Source organism: Xiphophorus hellerii, chromosome 21, assembly GCF_003331165.1.
Source record: "Xiphophorus hellerii strain 12219 chromosome 21, Xiphophorus_hellerii-4.1, whole genome shotgun sequence".
Lineage (NCBI taxonomy): Eukaryota > Metazoa > Chordata > Actinopteri > Cyprinodontiformes > Poeciliidae > Xiphophorus > Xiphophorus hellerii.
This window is the reverse complement of record NC_045692.1, coordinates 18,275,499-18,299,323: the sequence shown is the minus strand read 5'-3', so window position 1 is coordinate 18,299,323 and position 23,825 is coordinate 18,275,499. Positions and strand designations below refer to the sequence as shown.

At 37.4% G+C, this 23,825-nt stretch overlaps 2 protein-coding genes across 4 annotated transcripts in view; both read left to right on the top strand.

The window, feature by feature from the left end:
* Nucleotides 1-12,979, top strand: part of tmem108 (transmembrane protein 108) — a 40,690-nt gene extending 27,711 nt beyond the window's left edge. The window contains exons 3-5 of the mRNA XM_032551571.1: nt 7,235-8,296; nt 8,427-8,578; nt 10,652-12,979. Coding sequence (XP_032407462.1) covers nt 7,235-8,296; nt 8,427-8,578; nt 10,652-10,768 — 1,331 coding nt within the window. The 3' untranslated portion in view covers nt 10,769-12,979. The remainder of the gene's footprint in view (nt 1-7,234; nt 8,297-8,426; nt 8,579-10,651) is intronic.
* A 2,057-nt stretch (nt 12,980-15,036) lies between these two features.
* On the top strand, nt 15,037-21,324 carry cdv3 (carnitine deficiency-associated gene expressed in ventricle 3). Of its 3 annotated transcripts, none has more exons than XM_032551357.1 (5): nt 15,037-15,477; nt 17,067-17,140; nt 18,138-18,274; nt 18,415-18,577; nt 19,497-21,324. In XM_032551357.1, exons 1-5 carry the CDS (start codon nt 15,292-15,294, stop codon nt 19,621-19,623), a joined length of 687 nt encoding a protein of 228 aa, XP_032407248.1. In that variant the 5' UTR covers nt 15,037-15,291; the 3' UTR covers nt 19,624-21,324. The 3 variants fall into 3 exon arrangements, with proteins under 3 accessions (XP_032407248.1, XP_032407247.1, XP_032407246.1); XM_032551356.1 differs by having other exon boundaries at nt 17,064-17,140; XM_032551355.1 differs by having other exon boundaries at nt 17,046-17,140.
* The last annotated feature ends 2,501 nt before the right edge of the window (nt 21,325-23,825 follow it).

Here is a 23,825-nt window from a genome sequence, read left to right as displayed (position 1 = left end):
CCACTGCTTTCAGCAAAGCTCCATATTTAAGGTCTACTTTGATTTCAGTCTGTCAGCCTTTTTACCTCAAAAACGTGTTTTGAATTCAAGCTTTGTAAAGGAATAATATGCAGAAGGGAGTGTGCCGGTGTGGTGCGATATTGGCTCATTGGTATTCAAATCTGTGCTGTATATCGATATTTCTCTCCTTTTTTCCCTGGAGGTGTTGGAGGGGAGGGGTACACCACAGAGGGTTTTTTATTACTGTGGAGAGGATATGATCAGCATTAATGAACCTAAATGTGGCTTAGTGGTGGTGAGGGCATCTTTCAATGCTGTCTTTAATTTTGGTGCCTTTGGTGTCTAAAAGAAGATGTTATACATGGTTGCACACAGACTGGATGTAAAATATATATTTTTTAATAAATATAATGTTCATAATGACTTCATTAGGAGCTCAGACATGGCTGATTATGTATTTCAAATCTTGCCAACTTTGCTTCTAGATTATGATGTTATGGTATTGTACTTTTGATTAGAAGATGCAGAAGTAGTACGAATAATAATTCTGACTGTAATCTAGAATTTATTTCAATGGTCTTAATCCACTTCTAATCAGAAGCACAAACAAGAAAATCTGAAGACGTGAAGTTAAATTATCTGAGTAAAAAAAATCTGAATTCAGATTTTTTTATTTTTTTTTATTTTGTGAAAGTTTTTAAGGGAAAGTTAAAGATCCACTTATTCACTCTGTCTGTTTTAAATATTTTTCTTGTTTTCTTGGTGTTTTATATTGTTTTAATTTGTATCAAATTATATTTTTGGTTTTATCTCCTTTTACGTGTTCAACACTTTATTCAAAACTAATATATACATACTATTACTATTATTATTACTTTGGTCACAGATTAAACTCTGAATTGATTTTTGGATTTATTCATTTTTTAATCTTCCTTGGAAAGAAGAGAAAAGCTAATAGGAAAAAGTATTATTTTTATTATTATATTTTTGTGTTTTCATAAGGAGAGGGGTTTGCAAACTTTACATTTCAGTCATTTTCCCCCCTTATTTCAACAAAACCAAACTAATTTGAAGGCACAATTGTTACCAGACGTTTTTGAAAAAAGATAACTGTAATATTTAAAGAACATCTGTTTAGGATTTACAGTAATCATAAAACATTTAGAAAAAGAGGAAGGATATCATTTCTTCTAAAAAATGATTGATATCAGGGAACTGACTGTGCTTTGCAAAAGTCTAGTCAGAATATTCTAATGAACCCTGTACTGTATAGTCGATAACTTCATGGCTTAAAATTGTAAAGCCAACTTTTATCCTTATTGCTGTATTCGAATTGTTTACTAGTTCATGGCTGCCTAAATAATTGACTTAAGTGTGGATGGATGGAAGGTTTTATCAGAACTGATGCTCAGAATGAGTTTGTTGGATATTAAACTACTTGAAGACTTTCCACTCTGAAAGGTGGAACTCCTGTTTATAAAAACTAATTAAACACCACCAGATCGGGATTTTGTATTTTTATTTCTGCACCCACAAAGCAATGAATATTTACTCGTCACCTTGGCCACTTTGGCAGTGGATCTGTATTTTGTTTCCTCCACATACAGTGAAGTTATTTCCTGTCATGCGGCTGAGCAGGGATGACAGAGCAGTAGCAGTTCAGGATCAGAGATAAACTGTCACCATTACGATGATGGATGAGTTTCCAGTGTCTATTTTTGGCTCCTTGTAGAGCATCCAGTTGGAGTGAGCTACTGCCAGCTGTTCTCTGATGATGCTGTGAAATCAGATCCAATACTCGCTTCACAAACAGACTCTTGGTACACGCAGTGGAGCGTGAGGTTGGTGCAGAAATGGTAGTTTCCATATATCAGGTTAAGCACTTCAGTATTTAGGACGAACTGGCTGAATTTATCAAAAACTAAGAATTTAGCGAGCAGGAGTAAATGTGATGGTTACCGTTCCACCGATGTGAGGTCAGATGCAGTGACCGCCACTTTGGACACACGACATTGAGTCTAATGTTGAGCGATTGATGGGACAAAGCCTTTCCTTGGATCAGTGGGCAGGATCCTGCTTTACACCATGATTTATTGATGTCCTAGAAAGCATCAATGGAGGACTTCAGCAAACGACGCCGGCCTCCCATGCATTCAAAATAGCTTAATTCAGCAGGTTTGTTGCATAAATTGCCTTGCACGCCTTTTTTTCTATGTAGTTGTATAATGCAAAACAAGTTAAAGCTATTATTTAGCTAGATGAGGGTAAGATCTCAGAATAAATATGCATTGGCATTGTTTTCTCTTTGCTTAGCAGATGCTATTTTCAGATGATCAGCTGGATAGTGGCGATGGCATAGAAACTGATTAGCCAGTGAACCCAAAAAAAGATGTCTAGTAAAGACGAAGAGTTACCTTCAGCTTAGTGTTCCCATTAAAATCTACTGGTTTGGCCTTGTAGTTTTGTGGGTCGTGTGAGGAAACTGAAAATGTTGATCAATAGATGCTTTTTGGTGACAAGGATAAATGAAATAAAGCGTTCCTCCTACATTCTCCTCTCACTCAAATCCTATTTTCTATGTCAAATCAAGCTTTTATTAAGTTATTCACATAGTTCGCTTTGTTCCTCTATGCTGCCTCCTCTTTACACATTTTCCCACCCTGTCTGACCCTCATGTCTCATTGTATTGTTAGTGCTTCGGCGCAATAATAGATGTTCATAAAGCGTATGCTTCTTGGGTCTTTTCAATCATCTCTCTCTTGTTAATTCGTATCTGTGTGGGCCATGCCTGGTTTTCTGTTTCCATTCATCTGGCTTTTTACCTTACAAACACCTGCTGGAAGAAGTTTATACTAACATTTACATATGCAACAAAAAGCTGCTATATATATTATTATATCCCTGTATAAAAGGTAAGAAGGAAGTTTAAGAAACATTTGCTGCTGATTTGACTGATTGAGATTACCCCAAGGGTGTTATGTAATGTTTAATCTGTTTATAAACGTTGGTATAATAAACTCGTTAAGTATTTTTCTTGCATTTGTTTATGCTTGTGGAGAATTTTACAATAATAAGTCACTGAAAAACACTAAGTCAGAGTTGAAGTACATCTTAGACGACATTTATTGGACAGAGTTATTCTCACTTCAATCAGTTATCAAGTTTTGGCCAACTTAAAAAAATCTCTTTTTCCCATCTAATATCTCAGAGATCATCTTTAAAGGGGAACTGTTATGCAAAACTCACATCCTGCAGATTTTTATACTTTCATTTTGATCTCAACTATTTATAAAAGTTCTTAAAAAAACACCCAGATGTTATTTGCCAATATGTTAATGGTTTTCCTTGTTTGAAAAAGGAGCCGATTCAGAAACTCCAGAGTGTTAACGTCACATTTGATGGGCGCTGTGCCGTTACCTAGCAACCCCAATGATGCCAAGCTTGTTACCTAACAACCTCAATGGAGTTCCACCCATCATCTAGTAACACAAGGGAATTCCAGCATGTTTGGTTAGCTGGTTTTAGCACTGCATGCGCTGTGCAATGACTGCTGGAAAATACCCTTGTGAAATCACTTGCTGCATCATTATTGATTGTGCAGGAAGATCTATTTCTGCTTTTCAAAGATGTACGATTGTATAATTGCACATATGTTTTCAGCCATTTTCACATGCAAGTGTAAATGTTGAGTTGGGAGGCGTGGCCAGTGTTTTGTTGTGTTTATAGGTATTTTATGTTACAGATTAGCACAAAGTATTGTATATTTGTGAAGCAGAAGATAAAACATGCATTGTTAAATTTATTTGTGTGATATATAGCAGCCTCTGTTACTCTTATAGCCATAAAAATAATACACTTGTTTTCAGCTGTACAGAGCATAAATACACATAGTTAATAGTTAAGTGTCTTCTAAAAGGAATCTGTTGACGAGTACTTTATTTAGGGTTGTTTGAGGAAAGTGACCAGAAAAATATAATAAAAATATATTAAAATATAATATTTTCAAAATTCATGTGCAAGGAAATGTTTAAAAAATATATATATAAATTCAAGTCTTATTTGTGTCATATAAAATCTGATTAAAGTGCTTTTTTGTGGTTTTAAAGTGAGGAAATATGGAAAATTTCAAGGGCTATGGATACTTTTGGACAATAATTTGGCATACCTTACATCTTAAGTAGCGTAAAACTCGTAATCATCTGTGTTTGTCCAGAGCAGCAATGATTTCCGCCATTATCATTATGTTAAAGAAGAACAAACAGTCATAAATCAGCAACAACTTAGTATTCTGCACCTGGAGACACAGATCTGTCACAAACCAATTTAACTTGGTTAATGGGAAACTGTTCTGATCCTTTATTCTGCATGTCTGTGTGATTGATTGTAGAGGAGGATGATTATCGATTCAGAAGCAGAGTTTGAATCCTCATTGAGTTTCTCCTGTCTGGTTCAGATGTTCTTACATTTCGCTCTGCTGATTTGGCTAGTTTTGGTTGTATACTCTTCTGATTCTAAGACATTTAAATCAGAATGTTCTTGTCTCATTTTCTCTCTCCTCCCTATTTCTTTTTGAAGATATAAACTTGGTTTCCTTGGTTGCAGATAGAGGACCATAAATGACAGTCTGAAGACTCTGAGTTTTCTACAACCCCATGTATTTCCTTTTATTTCCCAGTGACTCTGATTCAAAAACCCAAGGCTTTTTATTCCCTGCCAGAGGAAACTCTCTGATGTTTGGGTCTTGGATTGTGTTTGGACAAAATAATATAATTAGAAGCTGTAATAGGTACTGTACAACCATTGTTTCCAAAACTGCACTAGCATTAAATAGGAGTGAAATATGGGTCTTTCATGTACCAAGAAAAGAAAATGGGTATTGTTTCTATGCCCTGTTTTGGTAACATTTCATAAATTTATGTTTTACAATCTGAAAATATTAAATCCATTCAAATCTTATCTGAATATTAAAATTGTTCCTGTTATATTACAAAAAAGGATAAAGGTGGAAGTGATTGACGTTTTTCCTGCTGTCAACAAATCCCATTAAAACGTGGAAATCTGACATCTGATGAATCCTGATGAAGTTTATTCCTCTGTGGCTTAGGGCTCAGTTGTTGTCTGAAGAATAGATAATAAATAATAGAAAAGAATCAGTCAGCCACAGTGTTGTTCCTGAATGACATACGTCTGCATTACCAGTGATAGCACAAACTGTCAAAACATGTCACTGCATCCCACATCATGCTGCCATAAAATAAATACCTCCAGATAAATTCAGCATTTAGTATTCAGCAGTTCAACACTCTGAGTACTCTGTGTCCCTGTTTTAAAAATGTGCACACTCAGAGCCACAGACTCATCCAAGAGACATAAAGGTCCTGATTTAATTGTGGTTGTTAGGCAGCTTTTGTGGGACAAATTAGCTTACTTGTAAATTCATGGATGCAAGTGCTAAAAAAATTTTGTGTGATAAGCAGTTATGATCACTTTACCTATCAGAAGTCATTATGTCTTGGTTGATTGGTGTAACTTCTATCAGCATCTGGGGCGCGACATGGCTCAGTGGTAGAGCAGATGCACCACACAGGCTACCGTACTCGACGCAGTGGTCCCCGGTTTGATTCCCAACCTCGTACCATTGGATTCATGTCTTCCCTTTCTCTTTCAGTCCATCTACTGTTGAATAAAGGCCACTAGTGCCACAAAAACTTTAAAGGGGACGTATTATGCAAAATGTGTTCAACTCTAGTGCTTCTAAAAAAGGCCCAAACTCTTGAAAGAAACCACCCAACCGGTTTTTGGCAATAACTTAATGCTTTTTTGGTGTCTGGAAAATGAGCCGTTTCAAAAACCTTCCACTTGTTGAGTCAGATTTGACCTAGGGGTTACCTAGCAACCCCAGCTGAGCTCAGCCACCTTACCTAGTAGCCCAAGAGGAGTTCCAGCTCATTTGGTCAGCTGGTTTCACCACTATATGCACTGTACAATGGCTGCTAGAAAAGACAAGTGTTTTGTTTTTGACTTGCCATTCAGAAACCACTTGCTCCATTCTTGTTTGTTGTGCAAGATGCTCTACTTATGCTTTTCAAAGATTTATGGTTGTACAATTGAACATCTGTTTGTAGTCACTTTCATGTGCGAGTGTAAATGTTGAGTTGGTGGAGGCAACATCATTTTATTTGGATTTAAACTGACAAGACGTCCCAAGCTTGTTTTGAAGGAGGCTCAGAAAAGGCAGAACTAAGCAGACTAAAATCTCATTATCTAAGAGTGATTTTGTGCAAAAAAAAATGTAATAAACATATTTTGTATCGCCCATAGACCTGTCCTAATATGTTAAAGGTAGCATCATTGGTCATCTTTAAAAACAAAAAACATCTATCAGCATCAAACAAATATGCACATGCATAACACAGTCCTAGCTGCTCCAAATGGTAAATGGACTAAGCTTACAAACATTCACACATTCATACTCCAATATGCAGACGGGCAGGTAACAAAGAATTAAGTGCCTGGTTGAGGAAGCTGGAATTGAACCACAACTTTTAGCAATCCATGTTGGGCAATGTCCATAAATGGTCAGAGGAGAAGAGAAATTAATAAGCCCTCCACAATCCTCGCTCCTATGGATTTTATGTTGTCTGGATAACAAGGGAGAACCAATAATCCCTATAGACAGCTGCTAATAGCTTGTCACTTCACAGGACTGATACAGAGGAGGCAAATCTGTCAGATGGTTTTAGCATGTTAAGCCTGTCGTTTTTGACACAAAGCTCTTTAGATTTTTTCACAGAATGAAGCCAGATAATTGCTTTTTACTTTACTGCCACAGCTGATAGCTCTGTGGGGATTTCAGAGTCTTTCCTCTGCAATGTTTGGAGATGAAGACATCCTCTGTTACCTCATGCATGCAAGGATTCACGCAATGATATCAGTCTACTGAATAATGTAGTTAATAAAGCTATTTAATTAAAGTAGGTGAGTGACACAGCAGTTGAGTTGATTAAATCCTGAGAAGCATAATGAATTCAAGACGAGGCTTCCTGCCTGATCTGAACACCTGAGGGGGTCAGTTTTAGCTGCAGCTTGCAATAATAAGGTTGATAGAAATAATGAATGCTTAAATCTGTGAGGCATGATGAAATATGTATTCATGGGAGAGGATTTAGTTTTGAATGAACCTGTTCTTGTTGATTACATGCTAATAATTAGAATTCCCTTGGTGTTTCTGCAGGTGTTCTGGCATTTCTAGCGCTGACCATTGGAGTGACTTTGTCAGCACCAGAGCTGTACCTCAGCCACACATCCCAGGACTCTGTCTCCATGGCAACCACCCAGAGCAGCTCCTTATCTCACACCAAACCTCCCTCTCCGGACTGGCATCAGGAAGGCTCCACCAGTGGGGAATGGTCACCAAGAGGCGCATCATCTTCAAAGATCATCCTTCCTACTGCTGGCCTCCCTCCTTCCATCATGCTTGACACAAACACTGTCACACCAAGCACTGTGAGCACTGATAGCCATGTGACTCGGCGCTTGTGGCCTAGTTCTGAAACTGTAAACAATGGCAGCAGCATTATGTCCAAGTTTGAATCAGTTAGAGAGGATACAGACAAGAGAAAGAAGCCTCAGGATCTTACCGATTCCAGGCAGTTGTGGCCCTCCACTGACCCTCTTTCATCAGCTGATGTTGATCCTCCACGGGGCCTGAAACTCAGGGAGCAGGTTATTGGATCTCCAGAGTTGCTTGTGCCCCACACCATCGTTCTGCGAGAGGTTCCTGGAGTGGATGAGGCGCCCACTGCTCAGTTGTTGATAAAGTCAACAGAAGGACCCCCAACACCAGTCCCCAGCCCTTCAGAAAATTTTACTTCTCCTGCGCCCATTACAGTCAAATCCACCGAACCGAGCATGAAATCACATAAACCAACAGACATCTCTGTCAACTCTTCAGGCACCATCGAGGAGCCCCGGGTAGTTCTGGGTAATGGGACAGACAGCCCACCTATGGAACACCAGCAGGGGCACGTAACTGGCCTTGCAGGCCTGTTCTCCAACAGCAGCTCGGCCCGGGTCGAGGAGGCATCCACTCTGGGGAACAGCTCGAAGGCCCCCTCCACAGACAGCGGGAACTTCCTCAACAGACAGGTACCGGCCACAACCAGCGAGCCTGCGGCAGCTGGTAACAGCTTGGGCTCCACCGTCAACCCCCAACTGTCGCCAACGACCATCTGCCTAAACATGATGGACATCGTGTGGATCGTGTTGGCGATCAGTGTGCCTGTTTCCTCCATTTGTAAGTAACATCATCTGTAATGCAAACATAAGAAATCTCAAAAAACCTATTGAAAAATCAAGACAAGTGTCATGATAGCTTCTATTTGAATGTTTTCTGAACTAACCCTCGCTATGTTGTCCTACCGTAGCTGTGCTGTTGACAGTGTGCTGCATGAGGAGGAAGAAGAAGTCAACGAATCAAGAGAACAACCTCAGTTACTGGAACAACGCCATCACTATGGACTACTTCAGCAGACACGCTGTAGAGCTGCCCAGAGAGATCCATACTCTGGAGAGCGAGGTACAAACCACTAAAACTCTACGGCTCTATCACTGCACAGCAGCGCTACACGCTCAGAAGTGCCAGGACATTTACTTGCTTCACAGCAGGTCAGCAGAATGCTATTAATGAGCATGGAAACAACAAGAGCATCCAGGTCCAATCTCCCCTGTCAGCAAGCCTCCAGGTGCCTGCTGAAGCAAACTTAACGCTTGAATTGTGTTTACGCAATTTACAGTTTTCACTTTTTTAGGAACAAGGAGAGAATTTCTCCTTAGTGTCTCTTTTTAAGGAGACTGAATATTTTCATGGATTAGCTTCAAGCATTGTTTTAATTGCATTACAACATACTGATAAATCTATTATGATTAGCTTCAAAATCCTGGACAGTATTGAACAGAATCAAAGAATGTTTGTCTCTAAGGGCCAACTACAGATGTATGATTTGCCACTTAATTTTTTCTGCTATTTTGATTAAAGTTAGTTCTAAAACATGATCAGTTTGCAGCAGCTGTTTGCTCCTCCACAGAGCACCATTTAATGACATCAGGTCAAAAAATAAACAGCTTTGTTAAAATCAACGTTCTCCAAAAAGTTAATGCTCCTTATAAATAAGCTCCGCTGAATGTGTTTGTCCACAACACTGGAAAAAGTGTAAGTAAATATTTGCAGATCCAGGAGAAAAAAATCAAGCTCCAAATATCATATAAGCAGTGGTAGTTTCTTAAGTTTACATAAAACATTAGGCTTAGTATCAAATTTAGTTTTAAAATCTCTTTTGTTTTCTTACCTAAGCACACAAAAATTTTACACACTATAATTATTTATTTTGTAAAATATGTAGAAACACATTTGTTTTTATTATTTGTTCTGGGAAATTTCTGAGAAATTTAGTTTTCTTTTTAGCAGCATTTGGATTTGCCACCATGTTGGTTAGCATTATGTTACGCTAACACTGTTTCACCATCTGAAAATGGGATAAGCCAAACTTTTAGCATTATTGAAATTCATTGTATTTGAACAGTTTGCACAGTTTTTTATTATTATTACATTTATTTCAAAAATTCATTTTTAAAATAAATTAAAAGACCATTTAGCTACACAAAGTCCAATTTAAGTACCCCATTAGCTTTTAAAAACAACTTTAAAAAGAGACAAACTTTTCATTACAAGTATGAATTAAACAGGAGAGTCTCTCCATATTTTACCATAATATGATGGTTAATTCTTCTTTAAACTGAAGAATTAAAACCATAAATCTCTCAGGTTGTTAATTCCCACCTGAAGATTGAAGCTTCTTGGTGCATTGCAGCTCCATCTACTGGAAAAGGAAATGCATAACTTCTGTTTGGATTCCAAATCTGCAAATTCACCTCTTCTGTCGTTGTTTGCTTTGTTTGCAAGTTTCTGTTGATCATCTTTGCAGTCATGGCTTCATTCTGTGTCTCCTTTCTTGTGTTTCTCTGCTGTTGCTTCATTTGCATTGCCCTGCTGCCTGTGGGGCTGTCAGGACAGAGAAGATGAGGTCGGATCATGTATGGCATGCCCTTGGTGACAGCCAGGTGTTATTAATCCCCCCTCCTCTTGCTTTACGTGTTTCTGTAGAGCAGATTTCTCTAACTGTAGCTTCCCTCGGAGTGCTGTAGGTAAATGAAAAGGCGGGGCTCCGATCATAAATCTAGACGGGGGGACGCTGTGTGATTAGATTGGGCCTCACTGATGAAACGGCCTCATTCCTGCTGGAAAACAAATCATTTTGTTTTTTCCACACTTCCTTCCTCCTCCAGCTCCACTTCATTACCGCTGACTCACCACCATCAGCCCACCCCCCGCTCTTCCCTCTGCCTTCACCTCTGCAGTTAACGTTTTCTTCTGAGTCATCTGTCCCTATTGTTTCTCAGCCTTTCATATCCACCCCACTCTTCCTTTTGTTTTTACAGATACTCTACCCTGCTCTCTTTATGCTTCACTGTGTCCTAGCGCCTCATTTGGTACTAGATATGGTGCTAGATTTGGTTTAGGTTTGGTTTAGCTCGATCATGGAAATCAAAATTTTTTTGGCATGCACTAAAGGTTTTCTGTTTGAATTTTCAGGAGCATGACACTTGCCTGCCCCCTAATGGAGACTACAGTGGCAGCAGCGTGGTCCTGGTTAACCCTTTCTGCCAGGAGACCCTCTTCATCAACAGAGACAAAGCCTCTGCCATATAGCGACGGTTCCTGCTCCTCCTGCTGCGGCCGTCTATTTTATACACGGGATAAAATATTCAGAGACTTTTAACAACACAAAGAGCAACCCGAACGAAAAGTGACACTAAAACAGATGCTATTTACAACGAGGATGCACCTGCATATTTTTCTGATGTACATTTTCTACAAGAAGGCTTAATTGTGATAAAGGTTTCTATTGTCTTTATATAATACAGAGTATATGTGAGTTTTGTCGCATTACAGTGGCTTAATAGTAATTGCACTGTGGATGTTTGCCACATGAAATCTGCTTTAGAAGAAAAAAGTGTGCTATGAAACCTTTAAAGCTGTTATTTGTATTTTTTTTCCTTTGAAAATTAATTCCAAAATACAAAAGCCTGCTGAACTTGAACATAGCAACTACTTATTTAAGGAGGAAAACAGAGATGAAAAATCAGGGCCTGTGTTTATCAACTCTTCAGAAAATACAGATCCAATCAGAAGTTCACATTATTCATCATCAGCAAAAATGTTTTATTAGTTGAGGCTTTTAATTATTTATTTTAGTCGTTTGTTTTCCAGGCTGAAATGATTATACAAAATATAACTGCAATTATTTTTAAAAAGAAGTATTGGGTGGCTAAGTTTAAATTTATTGTGAATTTTCTCAAATTGCAAACATATTTTCACTTCCACAACTACTTGTCTAAATGTCCCATAGCAAGTTTAACCCATACTGTATGATTTTTATAGCGATTAATAAGGTTCTGCCATAATTCTAAATTTATATTTGATTAAATTGGTGGAGTTAATTTAAACTTCTCTGTGTTTACAAGACGATAATCCCAAACACGTCTTAAAGAATAGATCTAATGTGGATAATTCAAGCTCCTGGAACAGCACTGACCTCAAACCAAATAAAAACTTGAACCCAAACTTAAAAATTGTCATATAATTAACCAATTTAAATGAATGCTACAAATTCTATCAAGAATCTTGTCAGAATTATCCCAAGATTAAGTTTAGGTTGTTTACTGGAAGTAAAAAGTAAAAAGGCCTCATCCTTAGAGGCAACTTTTAAATTTAATTGATGCTTCAACTAATTCCACACAGGAAATGCCTTTGGGAAAAGTATGCTCATAAAAACTGCTTTGTTTGAATAAAATGAATATAATATATAATACACGTCATTTATATGATAAATATAATGTCCTTCATCTTGACATTTTCAATAAAAATGTTTCAACAATTAGTACATTTAACATTTTAATGTTATGAAAATGTTTATGTATTTATAGATGAACCTGATAAAGCAGTTTGGTAAACGCAGGCCCAGATTCTACTGACTGATTTGACCAGAATATTTAAGAGTATTTGGATTTTAGAGAATTCGATTTATCTAAAATGACTTTTCCTCTGACGCATCACCAGCTTTTCCGAGGAGGGACAATGTAAATGTCTTAATTTCTCATGTTGGCTCTTTATACATGTGGTGAGAGTGTGGGTGTGATAGAGAGAACTTAACAGCTTGTATACTGAATGAGCACATCAGCGTGAGCAGATGAATTGTACCCTGTTTATCAAATATCCTGGTTACTGAAGGTTCACCATGACTTTGGGTCTTTGTTTGCTGAGTTTGGTCCGTTTGTCTCTACGTTTGCCTCTGAATGTGGGTCTGTCTCTCGTCTATGTTGTGGAGAGAGCTTTTCAACACTGTAGGAAACAAAATAGCTCATCCTCTCTGCTGTAACAGTCTCCATTAATGTGTTTGTTGAAGTGTTGAATGATTATGAATCACATAAAAATACACTGACATACAGCAAACAGTGTGCGCTGAATATTTCCTGTAAGAACTGGTCCAATTGAATAGTTTGTGGTCCCGCTGTCATCTGTTTCACTTTTGCATTGCTGCAGTTTAAATCAATAATCAATGCTGGGTGCTGTCTCTGTCGTTGCTAAAGATTTTATTTTGTATTTTCGCTTTGCAAGGCATCAGTTCTGAAATCACCAGGTCGATAGGTGGTGCTGAATGACACAGCTATACATGGAAATATCTCCTGCATCAGATGCTCACAGCTGGGCTTGTTGTTTTGCACGCTCAAAATGTGAATATTTTAACAAAACGTTCAGTGGCACGGTGGAACAGTGTTTAAACATAATGTTATTTTTTGTACTGTAGTATACACTGTACTTTTTACTGCTGAGCAATAAAACAGAAGAAAAACACCTGAATGACTGAATTTGCCTCATTTATTATCTTTGGAGTGTTTTTAATTACCAGATATTGTGGTTTACAAAAGCATTGAGCTTTTTGTTCAATCATATAGTTCTAATTGACTGTAGGGGATAAGAAATGTGAAAAGCTAAGCATCATGTTGCTTCCATTTAATGCAATTTGTTGTGTTGTTTTGTAAAATAACATCCTTCTCCCAACAAATGTAAGAGTTTGTGGTTGTAACATTTCAAAATGTGAAAAAAATATAGGGAAAAGATTAAATCTGTTATATTTTTTATATATTTCTAAATGAACTATACTGCCAGTCCAAAAACATCACACACTAACTTTAATTAATGTAATTAAAGCTTGTGTATTTAATTTGTTAAATCTAGGTGGTGACCTTTTGGACAGGGATAGATAGATAGATAGATAGATAGATAGATAGATAGATAGATGGCATTTATTGTCATTGAACAGAATTCAACGAAATTTCCATTGCAATCTGGTCCAAGTAGTCATGCCGACTGCAGCACATTTATTGATGGAGTGAGCTGGAATTTTCCTTTTGTGAACCACAGCTGCGTCTGTGTAAAACCCACCCATGACTCCTGTAGTGTGATGTCAGACAAAGCTTCAGCTGAGGAGAGAGGCAACTTTGACATGTGTGTTACTTTCAGATTTGTGGGAATACCTCGCGCCTGCAATCAGAAAGCAGCTGTAACTTTTAGAACCACATTTAATCCTAATAGTACTAAATGCAGTAAAAGGAGATTGGTTCTCTGTCTAAAAATAGATCACATTTGCATTATTCTGACTTCTTTCTGTAAGGAAGAAGTCATTACTCCAAAAGCAACGTAAAATACCATATTCCAGATTGCAAAAGCATCTAGGAACGAAGGATATGATTGTTAGTGATACGTCATGTGGTCTAATGGAACTTGGTGTTTTGCCATAATGACCATTGTTACTTTTGGAAGAAAAGGGGATGCTTGAATACCTGAAATCACCAACAAAATTGGGAGGAATGGGGGTGGCAGATGAGAAAATATATGAAAATGTTCAAGCAACACCTCAAAATATCAATCAGGAGGTTAAAGCTTGAGGGTAAATTGGTCTTTCAACTGGACAAAACCCTAACACACACACAGCTACATTGGTTACGAAGGGGCATAAGGACAACAATGTCAATGTTCTGAAGTGGCAATCACAAAATCCTGATCTCAGTTCCATTAAGACTTTGCAACTAGAGTTGAAATGGTGTGTGTGAGCTTGCATATATCAAGGAAATATGCAGAGAAGAAATGATGAAAGAAAATCTAAAAATAATAGATGACATTTGCATTATTCTGGCATGTAGCAAACAGAAATAACAATGGTGTTTTTATGTTACGGGCTGCACAGTGGCACAGTTGGTAGCACTGTTGCCTTGCAGCAAGAAGGTCCTGGGTTCGATTCCCGGCCTGGGGTTTGCATGTTCTCCCTGTGCATGCGTGGGTTCTCTCCGGGTACTCCGGCTTCCTCCCACAGTCCAAAAACATGACTGTTAGGTTAATTGGTCTATCTAAATTCTCCCTAGGGGTGAGTGTGTGTGTGTGTTTGTCCTGTATGTCTTTGTGTTGCCCTGCGACAGACTGGTGACCTGTCCAGGGTGTAGGCTACCCCGCCTCTCGCCCGGAACGTAGCTGGAGATAGGCACCAGCAACCCTCCCGACCCCATTAGGGACAAACGGTGAACAGAAAATGGATGGATGGATGGGGTTTTGTGTTACATTGTGTGAGAAATGTAAATGTACAGATAGATATTCACTGTGTATGGGGTGGGGTATTTTCTCTCTTTAGTAAACGCATACAAAACTGTTATTATTATTATTATTGTTGTTGTTGTTGTTGTTGTTGTTGTTGTTATTGTTATTGTTGTTGATATTATTAACAATAATAGCAATAATAATTATTAATAACAATAATCATATAGAGAACAACAATAATAATAATATTAATAATATTTTTATTATTATTTATTTATTTATAGTCTTTTCTCTAACAAGCATGACACACATCCGGGTCATAGTGGAAGTCTTTCCGGGAGACGGCACAGGTTTGTCAGATATCCCGTGCATGGCATGGTTGACAGGATAGTCGGCGATTGGGGCGGGATAACTTCTTATACATTAGTCTATCCACTTGTTACAAAAGTTAAACATAAAAATCAGAACTAACTCGATCTCTTCCAGTCGTCTCGCCAGCTGTCCTCACTCTGCGGTCGCGTCTTTTCTCTCTCGTCATTGCTCGGGTTAGCTAACTAACGTTAACGTTGCTCTGTGCGAAAATGGCGGATGTACAGTCAGAGAAGAGTCTGGATGATTTCTTTGCTAAGCGGGATAAAAAGAAGAAGAAAGAGAAGGGCAAGGGGAAGGAGACCACGACCGGGCCCGCGACGGCCGCGGTGAAAAAGATGAAGAAGGAGAAGGAGAAATCTGCGAAAAACGAAAACCAGGACGCTCAAGTAGAGAAGGTAACCGACGCTGCTGATGCTGTTCGGGGGAACTTTTTGTCTCGTACCGGTGTCGTGTCAGATTTGGTTACCAGAACGGAATCCGTGTTTCTGGAAGTGTTGATAAACGAGATTTTACTTTGTACTATGTCATATTTGAGTGTCACGAGTGTACATTTTACATGATTAGAATAAATCTCTGTTAGTGGCTAACATATGCTTGCCAATGGCGCACATTGTGACAGGATACCAAAGCAGACATGACACCCATGTAATCCCTACCTCTAATACTTTTTGATGCAATAACTGAGCTGTCTAAACACAGATGCATCATCATAAATTATTATATCACTGTAAAGTTAATTAGTTTGTTTGGTACATATAGAATAAACTCATGCCACCTAGCATATAGCAAATGAAAACCTCAAATATAGTTAATCAGAAAATTTGGACATTACAAAAAATTAAGAAATAAAATAAAAGGGATTGTAGCAGACTATGGCTTACACAGTCATGTTGCCAAATGTTATTGCTTAAGAAGATGGTTGTTTTATAGAGTGCTCCACCCAAGAATATTGATAGAAAATTGAGTGGAAGGAGAAAGTGGGTTTCTGTCAGAAAATGTTCAATTCAGGAATTTGGATTAGTTTCTCAAGCTATGACTGTGGTTGGTGTCTGTTCTCCAAGAGTCAACAAACACACAGACAAAGCCAAGACATGTTCTGCAACTGTTGCAGTTAGGTAGCCACACCTGAATATGGAGGAGGTTTAGGACAAAAACAAATAAAAATCACAGAATTCGTATCAGGAAAAATTCAGTTATGAAGCAAAGGTCTGAAAATAATTTGCTTTTTCAGTGTCCCTAATCCTCTTTTGTGCCTTAGCTAGAGGCATTAAAAATGACTCACTTGGGTTAGGAGCAAAAGAGCTGAACTTTTCTTCTGAGGTTCATTGTCTCTAGAGAATCTAAACAAAACGAAGGCCTCTGTTAAAGCAGCTTGGGTGTTGTTAATGACTCAGCTGTGCTGCAGACCCATTACCTCCATGCCACTCAGCATTGATCCAGTAATTCATACAAACAGAGCTTCGACTAAGTATCGATTGAACACAGTGTACTGTGATTCGACATGCTTACCATATCGGCTGTATTAAAAATCCTTTTATTTCTGTGGTGAGTAATGTTCTGGGGAAAATGATTATTGCTCTATATCAGCTGTAGTCCGTAATAATCAATATTAACTGAAATAAATGCTAAGAGTATAGTGCACAAAGTCTAATAAATCCCTACAAGATAAAAGTTAGACCTGTAGAATTGTGTACTGAAATTTTTTTAGGAAAATAGGCTGCATGTTGCTTGATATAGGAAGTAATTTTGGATCTGATTGGTAAAAGAAATTACAAGATTATTCCTACATTATGGGTTTTTTGTTACTACGTTATATCATGGGAGTTTATAGTTTTGCTGCCTGTAATGATTGGGGAGAAGATCTGATTTATTTATCAATTAAACTGTCTCAATTCTTTATCTGGTTGGTTGAGCATTATTTTATATTCATATCTCTGTGATGTAATTGTAATTTTGTATTGAGTGCTGTTTTACTGCAAAGGAGGACGAGGAATGGAAAGAGTTTGAGCAGAAAGAAGTGGACTACACCGGGCTTCGGCTCCAGGCTTTACAGATCAGGTGAGAACAAAACAAAGTGTTTTCAGCTGACGTTAGTTTAGGATGAATCCTTTTTTCCTTAGAACGTTATTCAGGTAGTTGTTAAAAATGTTTATTGAGAAATAGGACATTTCTAGTGAATAAATTCACAGGACTTGATGAAGACCTGGGTCACTTTTTAATGTGCTTGCTGTCTTTTCATGCCTTCCTATTTCCATTTAGTACCTGAGACAAACAGCTTTGTTCACTTGGACTTAAATCCTCAGCATTGTATATTTTGATGTAAATACAGGTAAAAATCGCTCAAATCTCACATTATTTAACTGAATATGTCATTCATTTTTGTTTGGATTTCATTTGAGACCGGACAATATCTATGAAAGGTCAGATTATGACCTGATCAAGCTAATATAAGCTACTAAACATGTGCAAAAACATTGTCTATGAAACATCTAAAATTGCAAAGTATGAAATGGAAAAAGAGTGGAATGACCCACTGAATATGCCCACATGTTATCAGTTAGACATGTGTTATTATTTTTTTTATTCTGTATAAAGTAGAAAAAGCAAACACTCTTTCCCTTAAAAACAAACACAGTTTAAAACAGACTTCTTCAGGACACCAGTGACATAGAATATGTGTTTATTACTAAACTTCCCACATTAACTGCATTTAATGATATTGGCAAATCAATTGATGCTCTAATGGAACCAACAGAGAAGAAAATAGGAAAAAAAACAGCAATTGTTGTTACAATAAATCAAAATTCCTATCACAATGGTAAATTTTTCACTGTAACAATAAACTATGAACATAAACGTTTCCAACAAAGCCTAAATACATCTGTTTAATTTGATAATTGCACCCAGCCATCAAGTGAGCGACCTGGTGATGGTAGTCTGAATAACAGCCTTCTAGTTTATTGCTTCGTCACCAAATACTCTGGAGCAGGTTGCTTTTTATAGCCCACTATTTAATAACCTGTTAAACAACTGCTGAACCTGTGATTGTTTGCAGTGATGAAAAAGAGGAAGAGGAGTATGAGAAGGAGGAGATAGGAGAAGATGGAGAGATCATTCTGGTCAGCGGAGACAAAGTGTCCGGTCCCTGGAACAAATCTGGCGCTGCTCCACCTCCTTCTGCTTCACCTGTGGGTGAGTAAGCTGCTCTGTGTGTAACCAGCAATAAAAGTACATTGTCTTCATTTAGGATTTGTCTAATCTAAGATTTTGACTTTGTTGTTGAATCATACTAAAAGATAATTGTTTTTTTTTTTCCCCCCCTATTGGTGCAGAGGAAGAAGAGGCGCCTGAAGCAAAGCCTGCAGGAGTCTATCGTCCTCCAGGTGCCCGACTGACCCCTAGCAGAAGAGTCCAGAACCAGGGTCCGCCTGAGATCTTCAGCGACACACAGTTCCCCTCGCTGCTGTCCACCGCTAAGCACGTCGAGACTCGCAAGTAAGCAGAGAAATAAGGCTGGAACAATTAATCAGATTAATCGTGATTATTGAAATATTCTCTTCTAGTTTAGTAATCAATTAATCGTTAACTGTAGACTAAGAAAAGGCCATTTGCTGAAAAAAAAAAAATCTTTTACCCAAAACTCGTCAAGTAGGAGTTTTAGCTTTACCTGGATCAAATCCACTGAAGGAAAACTACATTGCTTCATTTTAGGCAATAAATGTTTATGCTCTTATTTATTAGTATTTGTTTTTCTTATTTAAAAAAGGAATGTGTTTGCCTCATTTAATGTATTTCTAATATTACATTTAAAAAAGCTTTGGAAAAAATCTACAAAAATGATTTTTTTTTAAATCTACTGAATGTGCCCTTTTTTAATCAATTAATCATGAAAATAATTAATAGAATAATCAATTGCTAAAATAATCATTAGTTGGCATTTATTGTATTGTTCATCATTTATTGTGATAAGATTCTTACGAGACGACTGCTGTTTTATGTTCTCACATGTTAAAAAAAAATTATATTTCCACATCGCTATGATAAGTTTTACTATTTTCTCCACAGGTTGTATCATGATAACATCACCAAATTTGAAAATATGGTTAAGCGAATTTACTGTGTGCATTTCAGCGATAAAAATCACACTGTTTTATGCGTCTGGTGTCTTAAGAAAGTGCATTACAAATACGTATGTTTTTAAACGCAGTATTGCTATTATTGCTGTGTCATGCAGTCGCAGCCACACAGTCACCTAAAGACATAATAAATAGTTCTTATTGCCACTGTTTTTATCACAGAATATAGCGCTAAAACGCTTAAGTCCATACCCCTTACCCCTAGTTGCAGCCCTAATCAAGACGTTGAGGTCAGATTGACGGTTTCACCGACTTTTATTTGCCGTTTTCTATTTCAGAGACAGAGAAATGGAGAAGACCTTCGAGGTTGTGAAACACAAAAACCGTGGCAGAGAAGAGACCGGCAGCACCTCCGTGGAGCACTTGCAGCTCGACAACCAGTACGCCATCCTGGGGGACAAGTAGAGCTGCGTTCCCAATCCCCTGCCCCCTCTCTCCCCCAGCACAGTTCCCCCTCGACGGAAGCTGAACTCCAGCTGTGCTGGCTGCAGTCCTAAAAGATCTCCTTTTGCCACCACCCTTTACACCACTCACTCACACGGTCATACACAACACCCCCTGCAGACACACTCCCTTTAAATAATTCACTCAACACGGTTTGGTTGGCAAAACTAGAGGATTGCATCAGAAGGGGCTGACGGAAAAGGGGAATAAGGAAACCCGAACATGCGACGCTGCAGCAACAACAAACAGAGAAGTAGTTGCCCTTTGTGGATTGTTTTCAGAGCAGCAGTTGTGTGGCAGAACTTCTCTGAACTTCAACTTGCTTTGACAAAGCCACAGAGGATCAAAGATGACTTTAGGCACGATGATCTTACAAACTTCTGTGAAAATATCTATTTTTTTGCAAGATCTTTACAACCCGGCCACACGTGGTTATATTGAGGTGTGTTTATGTGTTGCGTTGGGGCTTCGAGAGGCGGGGAGGGATGCTACCGCAGCGGCACAGCTGGTGGCGACGACATGGACCGAGCTTTTTCTGTGTTGCTGTGGTGGTTAAAATAGGCGGAGCTAACACCGAGCTCCTCCCACTTTCCTTCCACATACAAGCCGGCCTTCAGGCTCTTTGATTTAGAAACTTTAAGCTTTTTTTTTTTTCCCAGTTCATTCGTTGATGATGACACTGCAGAGATCTACAAACACGAAGCGATAAGTTACATTTCTCATTTAGAGTTTCTATATAAAGTGGCCTTATTGATGGAGAGCGACTGTCATCTGAAGGGTTGTCTGATAGGCCGGTTTCTGCCTCTGGATCGAACCACTTTCATCAACTAAGGGGGGGATCAAAGCAGGAATGTAGTGCTGTTGTAGTTTGCCTGATGATGAAGATGATGATAACAACTACTAACTCTTTCATATCCAATGTTTGAACATACTGCTCCTTAATTTTTTTTTTCTTCCACCATCTGAGAAAGAATAATTAAAGCTTGTTTCTAATCCTGCATCGTTCGGTTTTGATAACAAACGCTTCGCTTTGGTTTGACACCAGGAAGTCACAGCCTTAATATTGGGTTTTAATTAAGGCTTTTCATAGGTCATCTGGGGTTTAGTCCTTTTTGAAATCATGACGTTTGTGAATAATTTGACATCTGGAAGCATTCGGTGATTACCATTTGTGTCTCCCCCCTAAAGTGAGTAATATTCTGTCACAAAAAAGCAGCAACACCAGTTAAAATGCACAATTATTCTTTGGAGGATTAATAATATTTTGGATTTATGTACTTCCCCCATGAAAGTGAATACCTTTGGATGAAACTAGATCATATCCATGTTGAGAAGCTGGTAATTTTATTTTATTTTTCTTTGATCTGTTTACAGAAAAGTTATTGTTAATCTATGAACCCAGAGGCTTGTATGAACCCTTCTGTTCCTCTCACAAAAACATCATTAACTCCCATGTGGTCTCATTTAATCAGAGTAGGTGTTCCTGTCTTTCCCTCTTGTGTTTGAGCAGATGATTAATGAATAAAAGTTCCAGCTCTTTGGAGAAATAAGAAAAAAATATCACATGATCTTATACCAAGCATATTAACAAATTAAAAAATAAAGTTTTCTCTAAAAGCTGACTTTTATAATTTGTTTAAATACCTTCTTTCAGCCATTTGATATGCCTCTGTGCTTGGTTTCTTTTATCTGCTTTTGCTGGTCATTTCTTTTTAGCTAATTCTTGCAGTGAGATTCTTGATTACTCAACAAAAACACCAATCAGGCACAACATTATGACTAGGGAAGAAACAATCGTGATTGTTTATTTAAATTGCCATATTATTTAGTAATTGGTTTATATTAACTAGAGTTTACAGAATTTGCTGAAAGAGCAGAGCAGTAATGAAGACAAAAGTGAGCAAAAATACACACATTTTGTATTTAAGATCCAAAAAATATATATTTTAAATTATTTACAGATAATTCAAAAATAATTATCTGTAATTTTTTTTTAAATGTTCAGATAATTGAAAAAATATATATCTGTAAATATGTTTTGTCTATAACTCAAGTTTATTCGTATAGCACGTTTCAGCAACAAGATAGTTCAAAGTGCTTTACGTCATAAAAATAAGTGGAATAGTTTGAACTTCACCTGGTTTAATTTCTGTAAAACAAAAATAATAAATCTCTTAAGCCTGTGATAATCCAAAAAATAATTGACACATTATCTCTACATTTTGTTAAGTCAAGCAGAAAGAGCTGAACTTTTTAAAAAAGTACTTTTTAAAAGTATTTTTTAGCTGCAGATCCATCCTTTGCTACACTAAAAGAATGCAATGTTATTGTGTTTTAGGCAATAAAATGTTTCTTTTATTATCTTAAAATGTAATTAGTTGTTCATTTACATATGTAATGCACTTCTAATATTGTATAAAAAGCTTAAATGAAAAATCTGCAGAATGTGCAATTTTTTCATCTAATTGATTAATTTGTCACAATTGATTAATCGACTTCAATGCTCACCCTAATTTGGAAAACAAAAGCCTTACAAGAGAGTGGTCTTTTTGTTTTGCTTGATTGGTGACGTGTACAATCAGTGTTTTCAGGTCATCCTTCACAGGAACTAGTTCTCAGTTCAGTTCAGCCAGGTTAAAGTGAATCCGTTCATGTTCACCTATACATTCTGAACTGGACTGGCAGTTCCAACATCAACCAGTTCCTCTTTATCAGATCTTGTATGAAATAAGATTTCAAAATATATTCAGTTGTGCCCATAAGTCTACATACTCTGGTGGGAGTTCTTGACTTTGTAGCCGTTTTTCAGACAACATAAATGATAACACAAAAACTTTCTTGTCACTCAGTTAGTGGTTGGAAGAAGCCATTTATTGTCAAACAACTGTACCTTTTTCAAATCATAAAGACCCTGATTTGAGCGTCCAGGTTCAGCAAACTGCATCATTGAAGGTGAGTAAACCTCATGAATGTGTTATTTTACTTACTAAAAAAAATCTTAATTTGATGTTATTTTGTGTCAGCATTGACTAAAGTATCTAGACTGTATATCTACCATTTTGTTCCTGCCGCTGCATATTGTAAAACAAAGTTTGAAAACTTACTTAATGGGAAAACTGCCGTGATGTCCTCTGCATCGTCAACATTTTAAAATCCAAGTTGTAAAATTGCAATAGTCTAGTTTATTTTCCCAGAAAACTCATTATCTGTAGGAGCTCGGTGATTATGGAAGTATTTTGAGTCTATTTTCCCTCCATAAATGATCATCTTATGCCGTTCTTGCATATAAGATACGAAAATTGGCAGGAGACTGATGATATTTTTGTGAAGAAACTTTCGCTCTTGTTATGTCATTTTGTTGTTTTTATTTAATAATAATTTCTATAAAAAAAATAAGTAAATTAAGATTCTATTGTCACAAAAGTTGATCAAATCTAATTGACCATAATCGTTCTTGCTCATATACAAGTAGGCCACAAGATGGTGCTGTTGTTCACCGAGGAAAAAAGTTTCTCTAAGCGCGGGAATGAAAAACAGCTTTCATTTAAACATCCAATTTAAGATAGTTTCTGTAATAGAAGCCAGTTAAATGTTCATTACTTTAATATCTGGAAGTGGGTTTAATTTATGTCAAAATATGTTGCATGTGTCTGTTGTAGTTTTGTTAATGTTATGTTTTGTCAGAGATTGCTTTATTTTGCAGTTTCTTTTCAGTCTTGTGTAATCCATGTTTTCCATCCTGTTCAGCTTATGAGAGATATTGGAAAACATGTATAAAAATGGGAATATTATCAAGACGAATATGTGATTGTACGCCAACTTACCAGGGACTGAAACATTAACATTTAAAGTGAGACAATCTTCTGCTGCTAGTAAAAAAAATTGGTTAATTTTGTTTTCAGTGCCATCTGGTTGAATATTTCAGATGTTTATCTTCTTACCCCAAAGCAATGCAAACATTTTAATCCCTGATGACTCACTGTGATCTCACAGTTCTGTCCTTTTGGCTAAAACTGTGTTTTTGTACGTTGAATTAAAAGGACACCTGGAACTAGTCTGCTGCACCTCTGGGTGAGTAAACTGATTTCAACACTGTTTGTTTTTCAAAGAGTCCAGGAAAAAAGCACCGGGTAAAGGTTCATGATAAAGCCTCCTAATATCTA

What these genes read in the sequence shown, in the direction of transcription:
- cdv3 (XM_032551355.1), top strand. Translation starts at nt 15,292, where the DNA reads ATGGCGGATGTACAGTCAGAGAAGAGTCTGGATGATTTCTTTGCTAAG. An exon ending in CTCCAGGCTTTACAGATCAG is followed by an intron (nt 17,141 to 18,137) that starts GTGAGAACAAAA and finishes GATTGTTTGCAG; the next exon opens with TGATGAAAAAGAGGAAGAGG. An exon ending in AAGCACGTCGAGACTCGCAA is followed by an intron (nt 18,578 to 19,496) that starts GTAAGCAGAGAA and finishes TTTCTATTTCAG; the next exon opens with AGACAGAGAAATGGAGAAGA.